This window comes from Chelonoidis abingdonii, chromosome 5 (genome assembly GCF_003597395.2).
Source record: "Chelonoidis abingdonii isolate Lonesome George chromosome 5, CheloAbing_2.0, whole genome shotgun sequence".
Classification (NCBI taxonomy): Eukaryota; Metazoa; Chordata; order Testudines; family Testudinidae; genus Chelonoidis; species Chelonoidis abingdonii.
In genome coordinates, this window is record NC_133773.1 from 147,288,035 (window position 1) to 147,310,870 (window position 22,836).

At 49.8% G+C, this 22,836-nt stretch overlaps 1 protein-coding gene across 1 annotated transcript in view; it reads left to right on the forward strand.

The window, feature by feature from the left end:
• LOC116824712 (dedicator of cytokinesis protein 2-like) overlaps positions 1 to 22,836 on the forward strand; it is a 128,941-nt gene that overhangs the window by 74,732 nt on the left and 31,373 nt on the right. The window contains exons 17-18 of the mRNA XM_075066762.1: positions 3,598 to 3,701; positions 15,350 to 15,539. Coding sequence (XP_074922863.1) covers positions 3,598 to 3,701; positions 15,350 to 15,539 — 294 coding nt within the window. The remainder of the gene's footprint in view (positions 1 to 3,597; positions 3,702 to 15,349; positions 15,540 to 22,836) is intronic.

The window sequence follows — 22,836 nt, forward strand, 5'->3', positions numbered from 1 at the left end:
GGCTGCTGAGGCCCGAGGCCGGTACCAGGAGCTGCCAGAGCTACCCCGTGCCCGCTATGACGAGGAGCTGCCAGAGCTACCCTGTAGCCGCTACGACGAGAAGCTGCCAGAGCTACCCCATAGCCACTACGACGAGAAGCTGCCAGAGCTACCCCGTCCCTGCTTCGGCCCCGAGGAGCCGTCGGACCAGACCTGGACCGCCCTCCCGGAGGTATTCCCGGACCTACCACCCAGCCCTGAGTGGGAGGAACCCATGGTGCTGGGCGACCCTGCGACCCAGATAGGAAACGGGGGGGAAATTGGAAGTAGCCCGGGGGCAGCTGACTACAGTCAGGCTGCAGAGGGCCCCGAGCCTATGGCCGTGTGTGTCGGTCAGGATCCCCCTGATCACTCAGTCAGCGTGTTTCGGTCTGGATCCCCACTGACTGCCACTAGCGGCAACCGCCGCTAATAGGGCCCCGGGCTGGAACGCAGAGGAGTGGGCGGGCCTGCGTTCCCCCTGCCACCCGTAACCGGGTGGCAGAATACCCTTCGCCTTGACCTAAGGAGACCAGTGTGGTGGCCACTGCTCTGCCCTGCTCCACAAGCGCTAGAGCTTCTTGTACTGTGTTTGGCGCCCGCCCAACCCAAGGGCTGGGCCCCCATAGACTTTACCGCTGCTCTACCCTGCTCCACAAGGGCTAGAGCCTTTTGTACTGTGTTTGGCGCCCGCCCGACCCAAGGGCTGGGCCCCCATAGACTTTGCCGCTGCTCCTGCTCCACAAGGGCCAGAGCCCATAGAAACTGTAACTGTGTTTGTTGGTGCCCACCTGCATCAAAGGCTGAGCCCCCATTGACTTTACCTGTGCTCAGTCCTCTCCTTAGGGACCGAACATCCCCGGATGGTGGGCCGTGGGCCCAAGGGACTGGACCCTTCGAAGGACAGAACGAGGCCGGTGTGGCTCCCCTCCTCCACAGGGAGAGTTGAGCCCCGGCAACACTCGTCACAGTGCCACAGGACTCCTTGCTGCTTTTACAGATCCAGACTGACATGGCTACCCCTCTGATACTGGTCTCTTCACAGATGATCTCCAGGTCGATAACTTCCTGCATCAAGACTGCATAAAAATAGTGTGAGCTACACCCCCTCAAAGGGCACAAGCTCATTCTACGAGGGCACAGGCCATGCTGATGGTGTTTTTAAGTAACTTTTCAGTATTGGACATTTGCAGGATCACCACTTGGTTGTCCGTGCATACGCTTACCAATGGTTATGCTGTTACTGTGGCATCCAGAGGAGTTGTGAACTTTGATAGAGCAGTCCTCCAGTCCTTGTTTAAGTGGACTCTGGGCCCTACCTCTTGTGAGTACTGCATGAGAGTCACCTAAGTGGAATACATGGCTGCATCTACTCAAAGAAGAAACAACAGTTACTTATTGTAACTGTGGTTCCTCAAGATGTGATGCAGACGTGTATTCCACAACCTGTTTTCCATCCCTTCTGTATTGAGTCTGAACTCTTGATGTTCAGTGTGAAGGAACTGATGGGGGTTGGAGTGGTACTGTCTCATATAGCCAAGAGAGGAACTACAGCCATAAGACGTGAGCACCGCCTCCCTGTGGATATTCCTAGGCAAAATTATCTGGCATGTGCACAGGGCTGGCCCTAGGGAAAATGGAACCCTGGGTGAACTTGTATTTTGGTGCCCTTTCTTTGGGTTTAAGCGTATTTACTGATCCACATGCAATTAACAATATCTAGAATTAGTAAACAGTATAGCACAGGTATGTGTTGCTCTCCCGCTCTCCTTGCCTTAATGTCACAGTAAAAGAGCTTTGATTTTGGGGTAATCTTAGTACTCTGTGTGTGTGTGTGTGTATATATATGTGTGTGTATATGCAATTATTTATTACTAGTTCCTCTTTTTGATTTAAATTATATAAAAGGTTTTGAAATGCTGTCTCTGTTTATCTTATAAAGTTGTGGTTGTCTACTATTTTCAAAATGAGATACAGTAAAAGAATGGCATCTTGGTAAAATGTATTTAACTATTTCATTAGTGTATAAAAAATATAACTATAGGAGTATTGATAATCTTCTAACCTGATGAAAATGTGAATAGGTGTATACTAATTCTGTGCCATATGCTAGATAATTAACGTCCATACCACTATCACTGTAAACTAGCAAGCAGTTAAAGATTCTTCCACAGGCAGGTACAGATTTTCTATTTTGGTATTGGTTTAATGTGTGATTCCTGATGATAAAGAACATAAATTTTTTTCTTTCTAATTTTTCTTTCCGAAATGTTTGAAACAAATCAAACCAATTATCTAGCCATCCTAGACAGGGAATGAGGTGGGTAACCTGTGGGAAAATAATAGCATGGGGCCATGCAGTTAAAGATGGCATCATCATGCTGCTCACACCCAAAGAGGACAAATTAACCTTGCATGCTCAAAAACTAGCAGCCATTTAAGGACCCCACTTTTTACTTATTTTAAACAATTTTGTATTTAATCCAATCCCTGATTCTGGAAGCATACAGCTCCCTGTATGTTGGGGGATGCACACCAACAAACACCCTCTGTGTGTGAGCTAGTTCCTCCTTCTCATGATTGGGGGTGGGGGGAGCTAGGCGGGGAGTCCCTCTCAGGCCCATCTGTGTGTGGTGACGTCTGTGTAGGCAGAATAGGGAAATTTCCATGGGGTAGCCCCCTATCACAGCTAGGGTGGGGCACTTCTAGTGCTCAGGGTCCCTGCCCTGAAGGAGATAAGGCCCCTCTCGCTGTCTGGGAGGCCTGTGCATTAATCCCTTCTGCCAGCTCTCACCTCAGAGTCCTCACCCTGCAATGTGCTTGTGACTGGTTCCAGGTGGGTCAAGCCAGCCCCCGCTCCACTCCTAAGCTGCACCCTTACAGTGGTCACTGCATGGTCCTCCCTGATTCCCGCCAAGAGCCCCTCTCACCCACAGTGGGACCAAGCTCTGCCCTCTCTATTATGATTGGCCAGAGGCCAAAGGCCCACTCTTCTTCACCTCCTGAGTAGCCAGGTGGACATTCAAGCCCCCACCCTCCTATCTATCCCCCTTAAAGAGCCTTTCTGAATTGGCCATGTCACTCTGACACCACCCCGTTCAACTGGCTTCTTCCTCGGATTGGCTCTGGCTCCCAAGGCCATGGCCTAACCCACTCCCTCCGATTTAGTCCCTCTACAGATTGGTCATAGCCCAGTTTGCAGAGCTCCCATTGGCTTCTTGCACAGTCACTCAGACTGAACTCACCACCCATCACCCTACCCCTGGGGAAAGCGTTGAGGGTCCACAAGTGCAGAGCCCTGCATTTTGTCTGTGTGTGCTGGCCCCACGCTGGCCTTCCTGCCGGCCCGTACCTCTGCGTCTGTGTTCTATCCAGAACCCTGGCCTGAGCCCTATGATGCCTCCCTGACCATAGCACCCTCGGCAGTTGTCCAGGTCACCCACTCCTAAGGCCGGCCTTGTGTGTGCACACCTAACTGGAATGCACATCTGCATCACATTTGAAGAAAGAGTTACAGTAAGTAATTATTTGTTCTCCCTGAATAGACGTTCCCTGACTTTGTGGTTTTGTGTCTCCTAGCTAAGGACAAAAGTGAAAAAGTTTTCTCCATGGCTTTTGTGAAGCTAATGAGACCTGATGGTACAACCCTGCATGATGGTGAACATGACCTCATTCTATATAAGGTATTGGTGGGCCCAGGCAAATCTGTCTGTTCAGAATAAAGAAGACCACAAAGAAAGGGCATGTTCTCCCTCCAGACTATTTATGCAGGGCATGGGAGCTTAGGGAGTTTACTCTTTATGGGTGCAAGCTTTTTAGTCTATCGGTAGCAGGTACTCACTGCCCCCCTAACACAGTCCTTCCAGATGCTTCCCAGGACTTCCAATTGTCCCTTCTACCTTCTGATCCTCTAGGGCTCTGTTTCCCCCAGCTGTTGTCCATTTTCTTCGCTTTCTCCAGCCTCCATTCTGCTCTTTTGCAGTGGCCCTGTACATGCCGATTGCAGTCTTTCTGTTACAATGCAGAGCAGTGATGTCTATAAGTTATAGCTTTGTTTTCTGGCACATTTTTGGGTTTCCTTCAATAAAAATGAATGGTTTCAGTTAAGAAATTTGTTAATTTGGCTGCATAATTCAGCACCTCTGTGCCACAGCAGTTGAGGATATGATATGAAATCAGGAGCCTTGACCCATACTTTAGTGCTGAGTTAGCACAGGGTTCTGGGAGTGTGCACAATAATTCAGTTTTGCTCTGCTGCAGGAATTGAGGGCAACCTAATTAAGGTCTGCATAAAAGATCCTATGAATAACATACCTTTCCTCTATAAAAAAGTACAAAATGATCAGACTCACTGAAAAAAACACTATGCTGGGGAAGAGTTAACATGGTTTTTGTAAACGGAAATCATGCCTCACCAATCTGTTAGAATTATTTGATGGGGGGTCAACAAGCGTGTGGACAAGGGTGATCCAGTGGATATAGTGTACTTGGACTTTCAGAAAGACTTTGACAAGTGTTAGGGGGCTTATTCCTTCACCCTCTCACTTCCCTGGTCCTTCTCACATGAACAGAGAGCAACAGTACCCGAAGTCCAAAGGCGCAAACAATTTGATGTTTATTGGGGTGAACTTCCAGCAAGCATGATTCCAGTTTCCTTCCTCAGTGTCCCCTTCCCAGCTCGGACACCACAGAGCCTTGCCTGTGTCCCTGTTTCTGTTCCCATCCCCTGTTCCCATTTCCCCCTTTAGCAAAATATGATCCCAATTCCCCCATCCCCAGTCCCTGTTCCCATTTTCCCCTCCACTTCCTGATTGACTATATAGTAAACTGACTATATAGTAAAATCTGAGTTTTGCTTAGCTATACCTTAACCAATCATTGTACTGAAATTTAACTAACCAATCCTAACATATTGTAACATGGTTATTTAACCAATTATATTTCACCACCCTCATTAGTTTACACCCAACAGCAGACAGAAAGAATTACAGAACCAGACAGAGACCATGCAAATAAACATACAAAGCAATACAAAAGTGAGGATTTCACAACTACATCTATACAGACTTAAAGGTTTTCCAGCTGTGTCTATTGATAAGTGAGTTCTTGCCAGACAGGATGCTATCTTCTAGGCTCTTCCCTTTCTCTGGAGGTGATAGGAATATCAGGGCAGGATTGTATTCCTAATAGTCCAATAGCACCTTATTCTCATGTACTAGTTGAATGTGAGGATGACCATATATCGTCCCAGCTATTCTGCTTTCGCTGTCTTAGGGTCCGAAGAACAGGCCTCAGACTGTCACTGTAAGAGAAGGCCATTACACAGACAGTGATCTTTGATTCTTTCTTTTATACCTCTATAACTAGCTAAGTGATAAGAATACACCTAAATTCTTAAAGTATAGGCCTTTGCAGACAGGCCTGAATATCCATATCCTATCAACAAAGTCCCTCAACAAAGGCTCTTAAGCAAAATAAGCTGTCATGGGATAAGAGGGAAGGTCCTCTCATGGATCAGTAACTTGTTAAAAAATAGGAAACAAAGGATAGGAATAAATGGCCAGTCTTACAATGGAAAGAGGTAAATATTGGGGGTCCTCCAAGGATTTGAATTGGGACCTGTGCCGTTTAACTTATTCTTATATGATCTGGAAAAGGGAGTGAAAGTGAGGTGGCAAAGATTAAAGATGATACAAAATTACTCAAGATAGTTAAGTCCAAAGCTGATTGTGAAGAGTTACAAAGGGACTCTCAAAATTGGGTAATTGGATAACAAAATGGCAGATGATATCCAGTGTTGATAAGTGCAAAGTAATGCACACGGGAACAAGTAATCCCAACTATGCATACAAAATGATGGGGTCTAAATTAGCTGTTACCCCTCAAGAAAGAGATCTTGGAGTCATTGTGAATAGTTTTCTGAAAATATCCAGTCAATATGCAGCAGCAGTCAAAAGAAGTAACAATGTTAGGAACCATTAGGAAAGTGATAGATAATAAGACAGAAAATATCATCATGGCAGTATAAAATTCCATGGTATGTCCATATCTTGAATGCTGCATGCAGTTCTGGTTGCTGTATCTCAGAAAAGATACATTAGAATTGGAAAAGGTACAAAGAAGGACAACAAAAATGATGAGGGGTATGGAACAGATTCCATGTGAGGAGAGATTAAAAAGACTGGAGCTTTTCATCTTAGAAGAGAGATGACTAAGGGGGAATATGATAGAGGTCTATAAAAGCATGACTGGTGTGGAGAAAGTGAATAAGGAAGTGTTATTTACCCCTTCATATAACTAGGGTGACCAGACGTCCCGATTTTATCGGGACTGTCCTAATATTTGCATGTTTGTCCTGTGTCCCGACCGATGTTTGATTGGGACATGGGACAAATAAGCAATTTTGCCCTCCACTCTGGTGCACTGGCAGAGTCTGGAGGGGCTCTCACCCCACCCGTGTTGACTCGGCCCCCTCCTTCCCCCATTGGATCCTTCCCCAAATCCCTGCTCTGGCCCTGCCCCCAGCCCTGCCCTGTTGGATTCCTCCCCAAATCCCCACCCTGGTCCCACCTCTTCCCCAGGCACGAGGCGTTCTTCCTCCATCCCAGGTTTGCACACGGGAGGGGGACGGGAGTGCAGCGCAGAGGCTGCTCCAGCCCTGCAGCCTGTGGGACAGTGTGGTGGGGCCAGGGGCTGTGGAGAGCGGGCAGGGCCCCAGTGGGTGGGGGGCGGAGAGACACATGAGGTGGACATACTCCTGCCGGGAGGGGCCGGGCCTGGCTGCCTGGTTTGCCCCCTGCCCAGGTGGTTCCCCGAGCTCCCCACGGTCGGAGCGGGGCTGCCTGGTTTGCCCCCTGCCCGGGTGGGTCCCCGAGCTCCCCACGGCCGGAGCAGGGCTGCCTGGGGCTGCGGGGGGCGAGTGTCCCGGGTGGGGCGGGGCGGAGCAGCCCCTGCTGTGGGGCTGGGGCGACGGAGCCTGGAAGTGGCTGGGCCAGGAGCTGCAGGAGGCGCCCAGATTGTGGCTCCTCTGCAGAGCTCGGAGCCCAGTCTGGGCCCAGGAGTGAGGGGATGGGGGAGCTGGGGAGTGTATCAGGGTCGGAGCCAAGAGTTGTGTGGAGACGGGGCTGTGCCACTGGCGGCGGGGGGCGGGCGGCTCCACCCCTCCCCCATCTAACTCACCTGGCCAGTGCAGTTAAGGGGAGCAACTAGTTGGTAACAACAGCAGTGTGAACGGGGCTGGGCCTGGGGTCTGTGCCACTGGCGGCGGGGCTGGGCGCGGCGGGGGCACACTCTGGCTTTTTTCTTTTTTTTTTCTTGCCCTGTGAGATCCCAATCTATTTCGATCTTTTTGTACATCTGCGTCACTGTTCTACATATAACACCAAGACCAAGGGCGGTCACCCAATAAATTAAGACAACAAGTTCAACACTGTGAGAGAAAACAAAGTCCTCACTAGGAAAACAAAGTCCTCACTCTGAGTATAAAGCCACAAACCAGAGGCAGCTTTATGCCAAGCAATTGCAACATGCACAGGAGAGTACACCTGGGCAGGGATTTCCCCCGCCCGAGGCGTGGCTCCAGTAGATAAACAATCAGGGCAAGCGTTTATACCTTTTGTTGTACACAGTAATGTGCAACAACTGCATTTGGTTTATACATATTTCTTCCTGATATCTTACTCTTCTCAGCAATTTTTCTGCTGCATTCCATTCTTATCTAACACAAGGTCAAAATAACCTCTCAGTTCTTCCCACTTGCCCAGGCCCTGCATTAAAGTCTCATGTTATTAAATAGAAGAGTTAGCCTGACTCTTGCTCTTCCTGGAAGATTAAGATGTCTGCGCTTTTCCCACCTTCCACAAAACAAACATAAGGAAGTACTACTTTACGCAATGCAGAGTCAACCTGAGGACCTCATTGTCAAAATTTTAACTAGAATTAAAAAAATTAAATATATTCATGGAGGATTGGTCCATCAACTGCCATTTGCCAAGATGGTCAGAGACGCAGCTGCATGATCCAGGTGTCTCTAAACATCTGACAGGATGACGGGATGGATCACTCAATCATTGTCCTGCTATGTTTGTTCCCTCTGAAGGAACCTGGCACTGGCCACTGTTGGAAGACAGGATCCTGGGCTAGATGGACCTTGGTCAGACCTGATATGGCCATTATTATGTTCTGTCTTTGCTTCCCTCCTTTCACTGTGCTGGTATTAATCAGAGATGGAAAACCCTACTGGATGCCATTTAGCCTGTGCGCCAGAGATCAGCTCAGGATCACTCCCTATAATATATTTTCTAGTGCTTCATCCAGTCTAGTTATAAATGTTCCCAATGGTGGACTTGTCACCCTTTCCATGGGCCTCTTAATAGAGCTTCCCCAGCTCCTACAACCTGCTCCCTTCCCAGAACTGCCCACCACTGAGTGGCACTTCCTCCATTCTTGGCATGCCATGTAGCTGCGGTGATGTGGGACAACTCAAGCCCAAAGTAGCTCCTTATCGCTTTATATGCTGGTGTGGGGTTTATGCACCTTGTCATGGTGTCCTTAATCTCTGTGCATAACACAGCCCCTCTTATCCATGATCACTTTTCTTTCTTTTCTGATATATTGTTTGGTATTTTTCTGGAAATGCAGTGTGCCCAGAACTGAACCTCACTGTGTTCTGTTTCTTACACAACAGGGCCTTGGTCCCTGATTGGGGCTCCTAGATACTACTACAATATAAATAATTAATAAATGGAGCAGAGTCATGTACAGGGACTATTACTATATGAATATTCATATAACTGGAAAGATACTGGAACAAATTATTGAACGATCAATAAGCAAGCACTGTCCTACAGGATAACAGGGTTATAAGTAGCCACCAACATGGATTTGACAAGAACAAATCATACCAAACCAACCCAGTTCTTCTTTGAGTGCTTGTTCACGTCAATTCCAATCAGTTGTGTGAACGCCGCATGCACATTTGCCAGAAAGTTTTTCCCTCAGCAGGTCCTGTCAGGTTGGCTATGGAGCCCCCTGGAGTGGCACCTTCATGGCGCTTAATATATGACCCTGCCAACCCGACCCCCCTTCACTTCCTTCTTACTGCCTGTGACGATTGTTGGAACTGTGAGTGGCTTGCTTGCATGTTCTCCTCGCCTTCCCTTAGCTTTGTAGTGTAGTTTACCTCAGTAGTTTCTGGTTCGTAATCACAGAACTGGAAGGGATCTCGAGAGGTCATCTAGTCCAGGCCCCTGCACTTGTGGCAGGACTAATTTTCTAGACAATTCCTGACAGGGGTTTATCTAAGCTGCTCTTGAAAATCTCCAATGATGAAGATTCCACAATCTCCCTAGGTAATTTATTCCAGTGCTTAACCACCCTGACAGGAAGTTTTTTCCAAATGTCCAACCTAAACCTCCCTTGCTGGAATTTAAGCCCATTTGCTTCTTGTTCTATCCTCAGAGGTTACGAAAAAAAAATTTCTTCCTCCTCCTTGTAACAACCTTTTACATCTTTGAAAACTGTTATTGTATCCCCTCTCAGGCTTCTTTTTTCAGACTAAACAAACCCAATTTTTTCAATCTTCCCTCATAGCTCATGTTTTCTAGACCTTTAATCATTTTTGTTGCTCTTCTCTTGACTCTATCGAGTTTGTCCACATCTTTCCTGAAATATGGTGCCCAGAACTGGACACAATACTCCAGATGAGACCTAATCAGAGCCGAGTAGAACAGAATAATTACTTCTTCGAGTGATTGCTCATGTGCGTTCCAATAGGAGTGTGCGCGCGCACTGGTGCATGATGATCTTCAGAGGGATTTTCCCCTAGTGGTTCCCGTCGGGTTGGCTGTGGAGACCCCTGGAGAGGCGCCTTCATGGCGTGATTGTCGATTAGGTCCCTGACGACCACCGCTGCTCAGTTCCTTCTTACCACCTATGACATTGTTGGAGCCTCAGTCCTTGATTCCATGACTAACCTAGTTTCCTTTTTATTGTACTATTTTAAATTGGAATGTGTCAGTACGTAGTTGTTAGTAGTAAGCTTACTTTGGGGGCTCCCTCAGTTTCCCAGACTGGGCATGCTCAGTCCCGGGTTAAGTGGATGAAACCTATAGCCTGCAGGTGATCACCATTGCTGTTGTCTTCATGCCATAAGAGGCATCAACAGACAAGTGCCCAATTCAAGAGCTTTAGACGACTAAAAACGAGTAGGATATTGTTTAAAAGACTCTCCTGGATGATCTGCCTGTTGACCCCAGTTTGGAAATGCACCACCATATCGATACGCACGCCGGCTTAGCTGGCGCATTGGACTGTAACCTGACATGCTATGATTAGCCCTGCTCGCCTTTTTCCTGCCTGTTTGGGAATCCGTTGTTAGCTGGCGCGCAGCCTGCATGCAACACAACCAGCTCCTTGGTCATACCCCAAAGCGCAGACTTTAACCAATCCTTCTTTACCTGTAAAGGGTTAAGAAGCATCAGTCCCTGGGGCACTGACAAACTTTACCACAAAGAGGACCAATCACCCATCATCATCCGTGTCTCCTGAAAGTAGATCAGATCAATTGTGCGTGCATCGTATCACTGTGGCGTGATGGGCCCCGATTCCACCAGGCAGAAGAAATGGATGTGTGTTTGTTGTCGGAGGAGCATATAAGAGAGATGTTTCAAATCTGTGGGAGAAGTCTTTAGTCTGTCTCTGGACCAGCATTTTCTTTAATTAATTCTTCTTTACGAACAATTGTTTTTCATGTTCTTAGACTCAAGGGTTTGGTCTGTTTACTTGTATCAATGTGAGATTTTTCTCAACCTTCCCAGAAAGGTGTAGGGTTGGGAGATATTGGGATAAGGCGTGTCTAAGTGTCCTCTTTGATGTTTGTTTAATCCTTGTGGCAGCGTACTAAGCAGAAGATTGTGCTGTGAGAAAGCTTAGGAGTTTTCGTGTAGTCCCAAGTCTGTCTCCCAGAGTGAGTGGGGAAGGAACCTGACAAGCTTACAGGATAAACCATAATTTGTCACCCTCTGTAACAGGCACAGTTGCTTTGCTCCCCAGTATTAATCACTTCTTGGGTTTACTAGTGATATTGTGTGTTTTATTAAGTAATAAAAAGTTAGATTTAAGTGAGTTTCAAGTACAGAATGTCCTCACGTTAAGTACATCCTGTAAAGTTGTTTTGTGTAATTGTGATTCAATTAGGGAAACGTGCTCATTTAACATTTGAAATCTCCCTTCTATTAGTTGTTTGGCAGCCCGCCTGCTTTGTTTACTTTGCTTTGCAGAGAGCCAGCCTGTTGCATGCTAGGTGCTCGGTGGTTTGATACCAAGGTACGGACACCTCAGGTCCCCCTATACAGGACCGTCCTAAGTTCTGCGCACTGGGCCACCGCCATTGCATCGCCCCGATGCTTATCGCTCTGTTCCGATAACTGCCGCGTCATATGTCCTGCGACGGTCACGTTGTCCGTGGCTCGGTGGTTGCTCGCGCACGCTATTGCCTCCCGGTGGTATTGGTCCATCTGGTGCCGCGGGCGAGCACTGTGTGTTCAGCATGACTGCGGCGCTCCAATCCAGGAGCCGGGACTCAACGGACCTGCAAGCATTCCTGGGGCAGTCAACGGGAGCTTGCCTGCTGCCCCCCGGTGGTGCTGGAGGTGTTGTACCGTGTGGGCCCAAATGCACCTCGAATAAATCTGGCGCCTAGTGTTGCCTGGCTGGCCTAATGATGTTTCGCTGCCCTGCTCTGATCAGCTCCCTCCCCTAAGTTCCTGTGTCAGCAGCTGACCCCCCCTACTGTTATTTGCTACTCTGAGCCTTGCTTGAGCTGGCTCTCGGACTCTACTTTGCGTGTTCCGGGGGAGGAGAGAACGGAGGTGCTATATGTATGTGGTGTCTCCTCTCCCCCTCTCCTGCATGCCGCTTACCAGTATCCTTCCCACTGGGAAGTAATCTTCTTTGACCCAGTGGAGACACAAATGGAGGCTTCGAGCAGGTTAGGTTGTAGTTCTCAATGCTCAGGTAGTGGGCTGATTTCTTTAATAATCTGAAAGCGGGATGTACTTAGCCTGAGTCAGCTAGCTTAAACGGGATTCGGATGTGAGTTTTGCTCTCACACAGGTTGTCTGTCTTGTCTCTCGTCCTTCTGCTGCCTTTGTATGGTTGATGAGTTAACCTGAGGCTCGTCATTGCTAGTTACTTCAGTAGGATTCCCTGAATATCCCCCCTGTGATCCGTCACCTCAAGATGCAGCTTCACAATATCATCACCTGTTACCAGTATAATTTTTTGTTTAAAACTTATACTCTGTGTGTGTGTGTGTTATGTCTGTTATGTGTGTCTGAATATATGTGATGTTGGCTTAACATATTTCAGCTTTAAAGATATGCAATTCTTCAGGAAAGCAACCATACTACATGTAAGTGATGAGTCCTAGTTAATAACCGACCGGAAGTAACGGCTTGGTACATGGCGCTTACAGCGGGTGAAGACTTCTCACTTAGGTGTGAAAGCACCCCCATGCGCGCATGCAAGTACAGTGCTGAATGCGCTTATGGTGTTACCATTGGTTGTGTGCGGGGGGGGGGGACAGGGTCGGGTACGAGCTTCCGTCTGAAGGCTACCATGAGGAGTGGGTATGATGGTCTCTAGCTCAGCTTTAGAGATTTCAGGTAGCCATTACCTTATCAGTTTAGTTCACGAAGCAGAAGTGAAACAAGAAACAACTGCAAGTTAAGCCATAATGAATAGGAAACTGTATACAGTACATCTCACCCCCAGAAAGCTTGTTTTATTTTTTTCCCCCCAATTGTGTGTGGAAGGATTCATTTTCACGACTAAGCTGCATCTTTCCCTCGAGGACTCGCTGCAGGCAGAGCACCTCCTCATCTTGGGCCCAGATGGCGGTCAGGAGGAGCCATCCAACCTCCCCCATAGCCCGCCTTTCCGTCCCTGAGCGCCGGTTCACCCGCAGCCGCTGTAAGGCCTCCGTCAGCTGTGCTGGGGTGACCCCGGCCGCCTGCCTCACTTCTGGCCACTCGGAAGGCGCTGTCCACCCTGCCAAAACCCGCGCTACGGGCCCCCAGCATTCCGTCTCGGGCCACCTAGGTAGGCGCTGTAGTGACAGCAGTGGCTTCCCCGCAACCCCTACCTTCGGCCACAACGGCATCGTCCTGCAAAGCACCCTGATCGCTGCGCCAAATGTTACATGCCTGAGTGCTTTACAGGGACGAGACACACACACAGTGAGTGATATGGCTTTTAATGAAGGTAAAGTAAACACACTCGAAACGGGGACTCTGCACGTTGCTAACTCAAAGCGGGGAACGAGTCCAAAGCAGCACAACAATTTCTGGTAAATATAACTTTATGGTAATAGCATGTAAAGCAGCTCATACCTAGGCATGTGGGAGCTTTTCCCACAGCTGGGGCTATCTCTTATGGCCAAGCTTTCCCAAACACGCAGGGCTTCCCTGGCTAAGCGGTTCCAACCAGCTACATACAGCATGCACTAGTACACAGCAACCTTTAATAACCTGTCCTTGAGAAGGCGAACAGCCCTAGCTAAAACCGTAACAAAATCTTCCGCAGTCCCTTACACAGGGTGTCCCCCTTCCTCCTGCTCCTGCACCCCGCTTACCCCATCTTCCATAGAGCAGGGGTGACACACGACAAGGCTCAGGATGGAGGGAGGTTGCTGGCAGCAGCAGTGGTCTCGGCAAGCTGATCTAATTAACAAGGCAGTGTACTTAAGAGTAGGGTCAGCATACTTAAAGGGGAAATGTGTATCTCTCTCTCCCACACAGGGTGAGAGTCTCTGTCTCTGTCTGTGATGCTGTCTCCCCTCCCTCCATTCCTGCTGCCTTGTAGAGTTAACCCTTGAGGGCTCAGCCAATTGCTAGTTCATCATTTAGCAGTAAGGCATTCCCTGGGAAATATCCCACCCTGTGACTCCTCCACCTCAACCAAGCTTCACAATCATCATCACTGTGTACCAGTATTAAATTTTTTGTTTAAAACTTATACTCTGTGTGCGTGTGTGTGTATGTGTGTATTTTGTCTGGGGAAATTGGATTTGCTTAACATCATTTCGCTTAAAGTTGCATTTTTCAGGAACATAACTACAATGTTAAGTGAGGAGTTCCTGTAATAACAGACAGAACTAAGGCCTTGGCTACACTGGCGCTTTACAGCGGTGCAACTTTCTCACTTGGGTGTGAAAAAAGCACCCCCCTGAGCGCTGCAAGATACAGTGCTGGAAAGCGCTAGTGTAAACAGTGCCACAGGGCTGGGAGCACGGCTCCCAGCTCTGCAGGCTAAACCCCATGAGGATGTGGAGTATGTGCAGTGCTTTGAAGTTTCAAGTGTAGCCATACCCTAAGTAAGTTACCAAGCAGAATAAAACAAAACATGCAAGTTTAAGCCTAATGCATTGAGAAACTGAATACAGGTAAATCTCACCCTCAGAGATGTTCCAATGAGCTTCTTTCACAGACTAGATTCCTTCCTAGTCTGGGCCCAATCCTTTCCCTCGGTACAGTCTGTTAGTTCCAGCAGACATCTTATGTGGAAAGCAGGGGTGTTCTCATGACCGGCAGCCTTCTTTGTTTTGTTCCACCCCCTTTTATCCTTTTGGCCCAATGCTGGAATCCTTTGTCTCTCTGGATCCCCACCCCCTCCTTCTAAATGGAAAAGCATCAGGTTTAAGATGGGTTCCAGTATCCTGTGACATGGTCACCTGTCCTGTGAGACTTCAGTCTTCCACGGCTGGTCCTCACGTACCCAGGGAGGTTTGCAAATAAACAGAGCCATTTACAACCAATTGTCCTAGTCAGTAGGAGCCATCAAGCTTCCAAACCACCATTAATGGCCCACACTTTGCATAATTACCATAGGACTTCAGAGTTATATTTCATATTCCTAGTTTCAGATACAAGAACGATACATTCGTACAAATAGGATGAACACACTCAGTAGATTATAAGCTTTGTAATAATACCTTACAAGAGACCTTTTGCAGAAGGAATATTCCAGTTGCATCATATTTACACTCATAAGCATATTTCTATAAAACATACGGAGTGCAACGTCACACTTACTTTTTGAGATCTAGCAGTTAGCCAGTTTGTAATCTTTTAAATCCATCTTCTTCACTGACTTAGTGTAGTGCCAATTATTTTACTAGAATGTCATATGGGACTAAGTCGATACCTTACCAAGTCTAAGTATATTATGTCAATACAGTTACTGCTATCAACCAAATTTATCAAAAATGCTGAGTCATACAGGTTGAATCTTTTATGTCTTGCCCATTCTGATGACACGCTTTGGATTTTAGGGTGACATCAGGAAATTGGAGGATGCCAGCTCTTACCTGAATCTGCCTTTTATGAGAAGTCTGTCAGAGACAAAGACCCTTTCTGGTTCCTCATTCCGAGTGAGCGGTGGCGTGGCTGGTATGGGCATATCTTCCCGGGACAGCTTCCAAATCTCCACCCTTGTCTGCTCCACCAAACTAACCCAGAATGGTATGTAGGAGTTTTCCCCTGTTTTCAGCAGATGTGCACACTACAGACTTCAGTGTGACACTTCTGCAGTATGCCAGGGTGCACACTGCCACACTCTTAAATAAGCTGTATTCACTTCCTACACATCTGTATGCGTGTGTCCACCTTGCACACAGCTGCATAGCCCAGCATACCTTTGACAAACATGTATGTTTAAGTTAAAAGCATTAATTAAATGTCTAAAGTGTAACCTCGCTAAAGCGAGGGAATTCTGAGGAACTGGCCCTCAGCAGCACTAAATCAGCCTGTTCCTGGGGACACATCACAGGAGAGCTTCTTATACACACCCAGGACATTGGCACATGATATCTGGCAGATGATATCATAATTAAATGCAAAAAATTCTCAACTGTAACATTAATGATACAAAAACAACTAGGAGTCCTTGTGGCACCTTAGAGACTAACATATTTATTTGGGCATAAGCTTTTGTGGGGTAAAACCCACTTTGTCAGATGCATGGAGTGAAAAATACAGTAAGCAGTATAAATATTACAGCACATGAAAAGTTGGGAGTCACCTGACCAAGTGTGTGTTTGTGGGGAGTCAGGGCTAATGAGGGCAATTCAGTTAAGGTGGAAGTGGCCTATTCTCAACAGTTGAAAAGAAGGAGTGATTATCAAGAGAGGGAAAATTACTTTTGTAGTGCTGACGAGGCCAATGCAATCAAGGTGAACGTCACCACCTCACAGTAACAGAAGCACCAAAAAGCGAGAAAACGTGAAAGGTAAACTCTGGTTGTATTCGGAAAAGTGGCTCTATAAATAGTGTAGGGCTGTATGGTGTTGTCTCTCAGTGAGCTGACTCCAGATCAAGTAAATAGATGTTTTTTCAAACTGACAGCTCTACAGACTAGCTGAGCCTGACTGTGAGATGCAAGCAGGGCTATTTCTTGCTGATGTATTGTCACCAATGAAAATGGTGCAATTAGAATGTAAGTAACAATTCTGTGAATGCTGCGTGAGCCAGAACAGACTCCAGCTGTGTCTCCTAGAACTGAGCTGACTCTGCTGGGTTCATGGGAACAGACTCCAGCCCTCTTTACCAGAGGTGAGCTGACTTTCCAGGGTCATAAATGTAAAGAAGTAAAATCATTTTAGTCAGTCCAATCAGCAGACAGGATACATTGGGGAGCAGAGCTATGGAACATGAAGATGCCTTTTTTGTGTAGTCACTTGTGACAAGGTGGAAAGGTGCTCCCCAAGCTCTAGTGCATAAGTGGTTAACTCAGAGCCCCGCCTGTCATATGGGTGATTGGCTGTGGTAGTGCCCACCTGGGGGGAGCCATGTCCTTTCCCATCTCAGTTGGTTTAAAGGCTGGAGGGGTCTAGAGCATTGAATGGCTTGTTTGTTTATGTTTATAAATCATTTGTTTATGAATCTATAAAATAAAACTCCTAGAATGAGGTGGTAACTGCTGCTGGTGAAGACATCATTATTAATCTTCCCTGGCTGAGGGTTCCACCCCACAGGCGTACACCACTTTTTAGAATTAACCACACAATCTTAACTCAGCCCCCTTCAAGATATCCTTTATGATACAGCTGTTAGTTACAGTGTATCAGCACCCATGGGCAGCCTCTTGCCCGTGAGGAAAATGCTTGGGAAACTGCAAGGGGTCAAGCCAGAGTCAGTAGTGAGAAGCCAGAGCCCCAGGTCACTCCGGAGATCAGGAAGTGGAGTAAGCAAGGTAGCAGGGAAAGAAGGGTTCAAGGCAAGGGCAGGACAGAGGCAAGGCTGGGCACAAGGCAGGAGAAGCAGCAAGAAGGTAACACAAGTGCAGGTACAATGTTGGGCATGAGCATTGAGAAGCCATTTAGCTGCAGCTACTGCTGTTGGCCTAAGAGTCAGCCTTCTAGACCTGCCAGCCAGTCCGGTGATATGGCCCGTCAGGCAGCCTGCTGCAGGCCAGCTGTACTGATGAGGCTGCCTGGAGACTAGCTCTGCAACAGGCCCTGACAGTACCCCCTCCCCATCGAGGGTGCCGTCTGGAGGCCTTGGAGCCTGGTTTCTTGGGGTACATATGGTGAAAGACTTGCAGGCGATCTCGGGCATGGATGTGTTCTGCAGGTTCTCAGGAACATTTGTCTGAGCCATACGTGTCCCAGTCAATTAGATACCCAGTGTGACAATGCGGTTCTGGCGGGACCCAACTGAGGTGCCAATTCAGGACCAATTGCTCAAACAGGGCAGTCACAGCCCAAGGCTGGGGTTTTTCCACCTCTAAGGCAAACCAAACCAGCCAGACAAAAAGGACTTCGGTTCTTCTTCGAGTGCTTGCTCATATCCATTCCAAATAGGTGTGTGCACGCCGCGTGCACATTCGTCGGAAGATTTTTACCCTAGCAACACCCGGCAGGTCAGCTGGGCGTCCCTGGCGTGGCACCACTATGGCACCGAATATATACCCCTGCCAACCCGTCCGCTCCTCAGTTCCTTCTTACCGCCCGTGTCGGTCGTTGGAACAGTGGAGCGCGGCTTAGCCTTTCTCCACTTCCCTAGTGATTCACCTGTTCTAGTACTTTTGTGTATATAGTTTATAGTTATAGTTGTAGTTTATACTGTTCTTAATGTAGTTAGTGTTTTTTACTTTAGAGGGTTGGGGATTAGCCCTTTCCCTCTCCCAGTGCCCGGGCCCATGCCTGGCTCACCGGGCTTCAAGCCGTGCTCGGCCTGCCGCCGGCCGATGCCAACGGGAGACCCCCACGACTCGTGCCTAAAGTGCCTGGGGGAATCCCATCTCTCAGATAAGTGCCGCATTTGCAAATCTTTTAAGCCACGGACAAAAAAGGAGCGAAACTTTCGCCTTAAGCAGCTCCTAATGGAGGCGGCCCTCACCCCTCCAACTTCGGCACCAGGTGCCGCACAGTCCGCACCAGGGAGAGGTGCCTCTTTGGCACCGGAGAGCGCCGGCACCACTAAGATGCCCCGGCACCAGATGTCACCGGCACAGAAGACAGCCCGGCACCGCTCCCTCTCCCCGCGTGCCAAGAAGGCTAAAGCTCCTGTGGCCCCATCGCTTGCACCGCAGTCAGAGCCTCAACCTACACCGAGTCGCCCGGCACCTGCCTCGGCACCGGCAGTAATGGTGCCGTTGATTCCGGCCATGCAAGAGCCGTCGAGTCCGATGCGTGACAGCTCCCTGGCACACGCCTCAGTTGAGCTCCTTGTTCCCACCATGCCTGAGACCTTTTCAATGGCGAGGGAACTCATCGCATTGACAGAGCCCACCCTGCCTCAACCCCTGGTGCCGTCAACAGGGAAGCCTCCCCTGGGCAGGCCGCTCTCTATCGACGCCGCGAGCAGGCGCCACTCGAGATCCAGATCCCGCCGACGTTCCTGATCTCGCCGCCGGTCCCGTTCCAGGCGCCGCTTGCAGTCCCGGTACCGATCACCATCTCAGTACCGGTCATACTCGCGGCACCGCTCAAGATCACGCTCTCCGGACCGGTACTTCAGTCGTTGGTCCAACTCCTGGCACCGTTCCCGCCGCAGCCGCTCTCACCATCAAGCTTCATGGTCCTGGTCGACCTCCCAGGACCACGCTGGTTGCAGGTCCCGGTCGCACTCTCGGCACCGGTACGACTCCCGGTACCGCTCTCTGGCGCGGCACTACTCTCGGTACCCTGCGCATGGGGCACCTCCTCATGGTCTCTCCGCCCCGCCGTGGCCATCACGGCACCCATCTGAGTCCTCTCGCGCTGATAGCGCCCTATACAGAGATTCGGAACCGCAGAGCCATACCCTTCAGGAGACACACGGTGCGGAACAGGCACCTCAGTGGTCCTTCTGGACTCCTTGGGCGTACCACCAACCCCAAGGCGAACCCATGGTTCCATCTCGCTCTGCCCCGTCGGAGCACTGTGCACCAGAGGCCACTGTTAGCCGCCCCCCTCCAGTGGGAACAGACGCTTCGGCTCTAGCCCCGGATGCTCCAGTATTCCAGGACCCTGAGGTTCCTCAGGATCAGGAGTCCATCCAGGAGCTGGTCGTACCCGGTCTGTCGTCCTCCTCTTCACCAGACGAGGCAGTAGCCGGTACTTCAACATCGGGCCCTCCCCCGATGGATCTCCGCGCCCACCAAGATCTTCTCCGACGGGTTGCTCTGAATATCAACCTACAGGTGGAGGAAGTCCCAGACGTGGAGGACCCTGTTGTAGACATACTGTCAGCAGACACCCCTACTCGCGTGGCTCTGCCTTTTATCCGCTCCATCCAGGCCAAAGCAGACACAATTTGGCAGTCTCCTGCATCTATTCCTCCTACGGCCAGAGGCATGGAGAGGAAGTACATGGTACCCTCTAAAGGGTATGAATACCTCTATACCCATCCTCCTCCATGCTCTCTGGTCGTTCAATCTGTGAACGAGAGAGAGCGCCATGGCCAGCAAGCCCCTGCCCCAAAATTGCGGGAGGCTAGACAGATGGACCTATTGGGGCGTAAGGTCTACTCCGCCGGAGGCCTCCAACTGCAGGTAGCTAACCAGCAGGCCCTGCTCAGCAGGTATAGCTATAACACCTGGCAGTCGGTGGGTAAGTTCGCTGAGCTGATCCCACAAGACTCCCGACCAGAGTTCCAAGCTCTCCTGGAGGAAGGGAAAAAGGTAGCGCGAACATCCCTGCAGGCCTCACTCGACGCAGCTGATTCGGCTGCCAGAACCGTTGCCTCCGGTATTACAATGCTGAGAATATTGTGGTTGCAAGTCTCGGGTCTGCCTCCCGAACTACAACACACTATTCAGGACCTTCCGTTTGAAGGCCAGGGCCTTTTCTCGCAGAAAACAGACCTTAGACTCCAGAGTCTGAAAGACAATCGTGTCATCATGCGTTCCCTTGGGATGCACACTCCGCAAACCCAACGGCGGTCTTTCCGAAGCCAGCCTCAGCGCCCTTACCCACCACCCAGGCTGCGACAGGACTTTAGCAGGAGGTGTGGCCGTGGGAACTGTAGACAACAATCCGGTTCCCAAGGAGGCCAGAATAATGGTCCCGCTAAGCCATCTGCAGGACCAAAGTCAAACTTTTGAAGGTGCGCCCGAGAGCAGAGCACCAGTTGTTTCCCAGGATCCTTTTCACTTCTCCAACCGCCTTTCCTTCTTCCTCCCTGCATGGACCCAATTAACCTCAGAGCGTTGGGTCCTACGCACAGTGGAATTTGGATACCACCTCCAGTTTATTTCGCTCCCTCCCTCCCATCCCCCTCCCCGTCCCTCTTCAGGGACCTCTCTCATGAGCAAATCCTCTGGCAGGAGGTTCGTACGCTCCTCTCAATCGGAGCTATAGAGGAGGTGCCGGAGGAGCTCAAGGGCAAGGGATTATATTCCCGATACTTCCTAATCCCCAAGACGAAAGGAGGTCTCCGTCCCATTCTGGATCTACGCGGTCTCAACATCTTTCTAAAGAAATTGAAGTTCCACATTGTGTCACTGGGAACCGTCATCCCATCCTTGGATCCCGGAGACTGGTTCGCTGCTCTTGACATGAAGGATGCATACTTTCATGTCTCCATTTATCCTCCACACAGGCGATACCTGTGGTTTGTGGTGCACCATCACCATTTTCAATTTGCGGTTCTGCCATTTGGCCTCTCCACCCGCTCCGCGCGTGTTCACAAAGTGCATGGCGGTAGTGGCAGCCTTCCTCTGTCGGCGACGCATATGCGTTTTTCCTTACTTGGACGACTGGCTAATTCGCGGGACCTCCAAGGCCCAAGTCTCCAGACATGTGGCGATCATCACGGACCTGTTCGAGCAATTGGGCCTGATGATCAATACAGAGAAGTCCACTCTGGTACCCACCCAAAGATTGGAGTTCATAGGAGCCATTCTAGACTCCAAACTCGCAACAGCCTGCCTTCTGCTGCCCCGGTTCCGGTCAATAGTCTCGGCCATACAAAACCTTCAAACTTTCCCGATGACCTCGGCCTGTACCTGCCTCAGCCTGCTCGGCCACATGGCTGCATGCACCTTTGTAACCAGGCACGCCAAACTGCGTCTGCATCCCCTTCAAACCTGGCTGGCCTCAATTTACCGCCCAGGCAGGGACTCGATCGATATGGTCGTCACCGTTCCTCAAAGTGTCTTAGGCTCCCTTGACTGGTGGCTAACACCTTCCCTGGTCTGTGCAGGCATGCCGTTCCACCCGAGACAACCCTCAGTATCCCTAATGACAGACGCGTCGTCTCTCGGCTGGGGGGCTCACCTAGGCCATCGTCGCACGCAAGGCCTCTGGTCGACCCAAGAACTAGCGCTACATATAAACGTCAGGGAGCTGCGGGCAGTCCGCCTCGCCTGCCAGATCTTCAGACATCATCTGCAGGGCCGTTGTGTTCTCGTGCTCACGGACAACACAACGGCAATGCATTACATAAACAAGCAGGGAGGGACTTGCTCCTCCCCCCTTTGTCAGGAGGCGATCCATCTGTGGGAATTTTGTATAGCCCACTCTATAGACCTGGTGGCGTCCTTTCTCCCTGGAGTCCAGAACACACTAGCGGATCATCTCAGCAGATCCTTTCTCACCCACAAGCGGTCGCTTCGCCCGGACGTTGCCCATTCCTTCTTCCAGAAGTGAGGTTTTCCCCACATCGACCTCTTCACTTCCCGCAACAACTGGAAGTGCCACAGGTTCTGCTCCTTCCAGGGTCTCGCCCCGGGCTCGATATCGGACGCCTTTCGAATCTCTTGGGCGAACCACCTGCTTTACGCCTTTCCCCCCTTCCCGATGGTGCACAGGGTTCTCGTGAAACTTCGCAGGGACAGGGCTCGACTGATTCTGATCGCCCCTGCCTGGCCCCGGCAACATTGATACACCTTTGCGTTGCTGGACCTCTCGAGGGCCGACCCAATCCTCCTGCCCCTCCATCAGGACCTGATCACGCAGGACTACGGCAGGCTTCTCCACCCAGACCTGCAGTCCCTCCACCTAACAGCGTGGCTCCTGCATGGTTAACCCCATTGGAATTACGCTGCTCGGCCCCGGTGCAGGAAGTTGTCCTGGGTAGCAGAAAACCATCTACTCGGTCCGCTTACTTAGCCAAGTGGAAACGGTTCTCTTGCTGGTGTCAAACATGGAATGTCGCACCTACAGAGGTTCCCATCCCTAATATCCTGGACTACCTCTGGTATCTCAAGCAGCAGGGTCTCGCGACCTCATCTCTGCATGTACACTTAGCAGCTATCTCGACTTTCCAACCCGGAGAGGGAGCTTACTCTGTCTTCTCCCACCCTATGGTCTCCAGGTTCCTCAAAGGCCTGGAG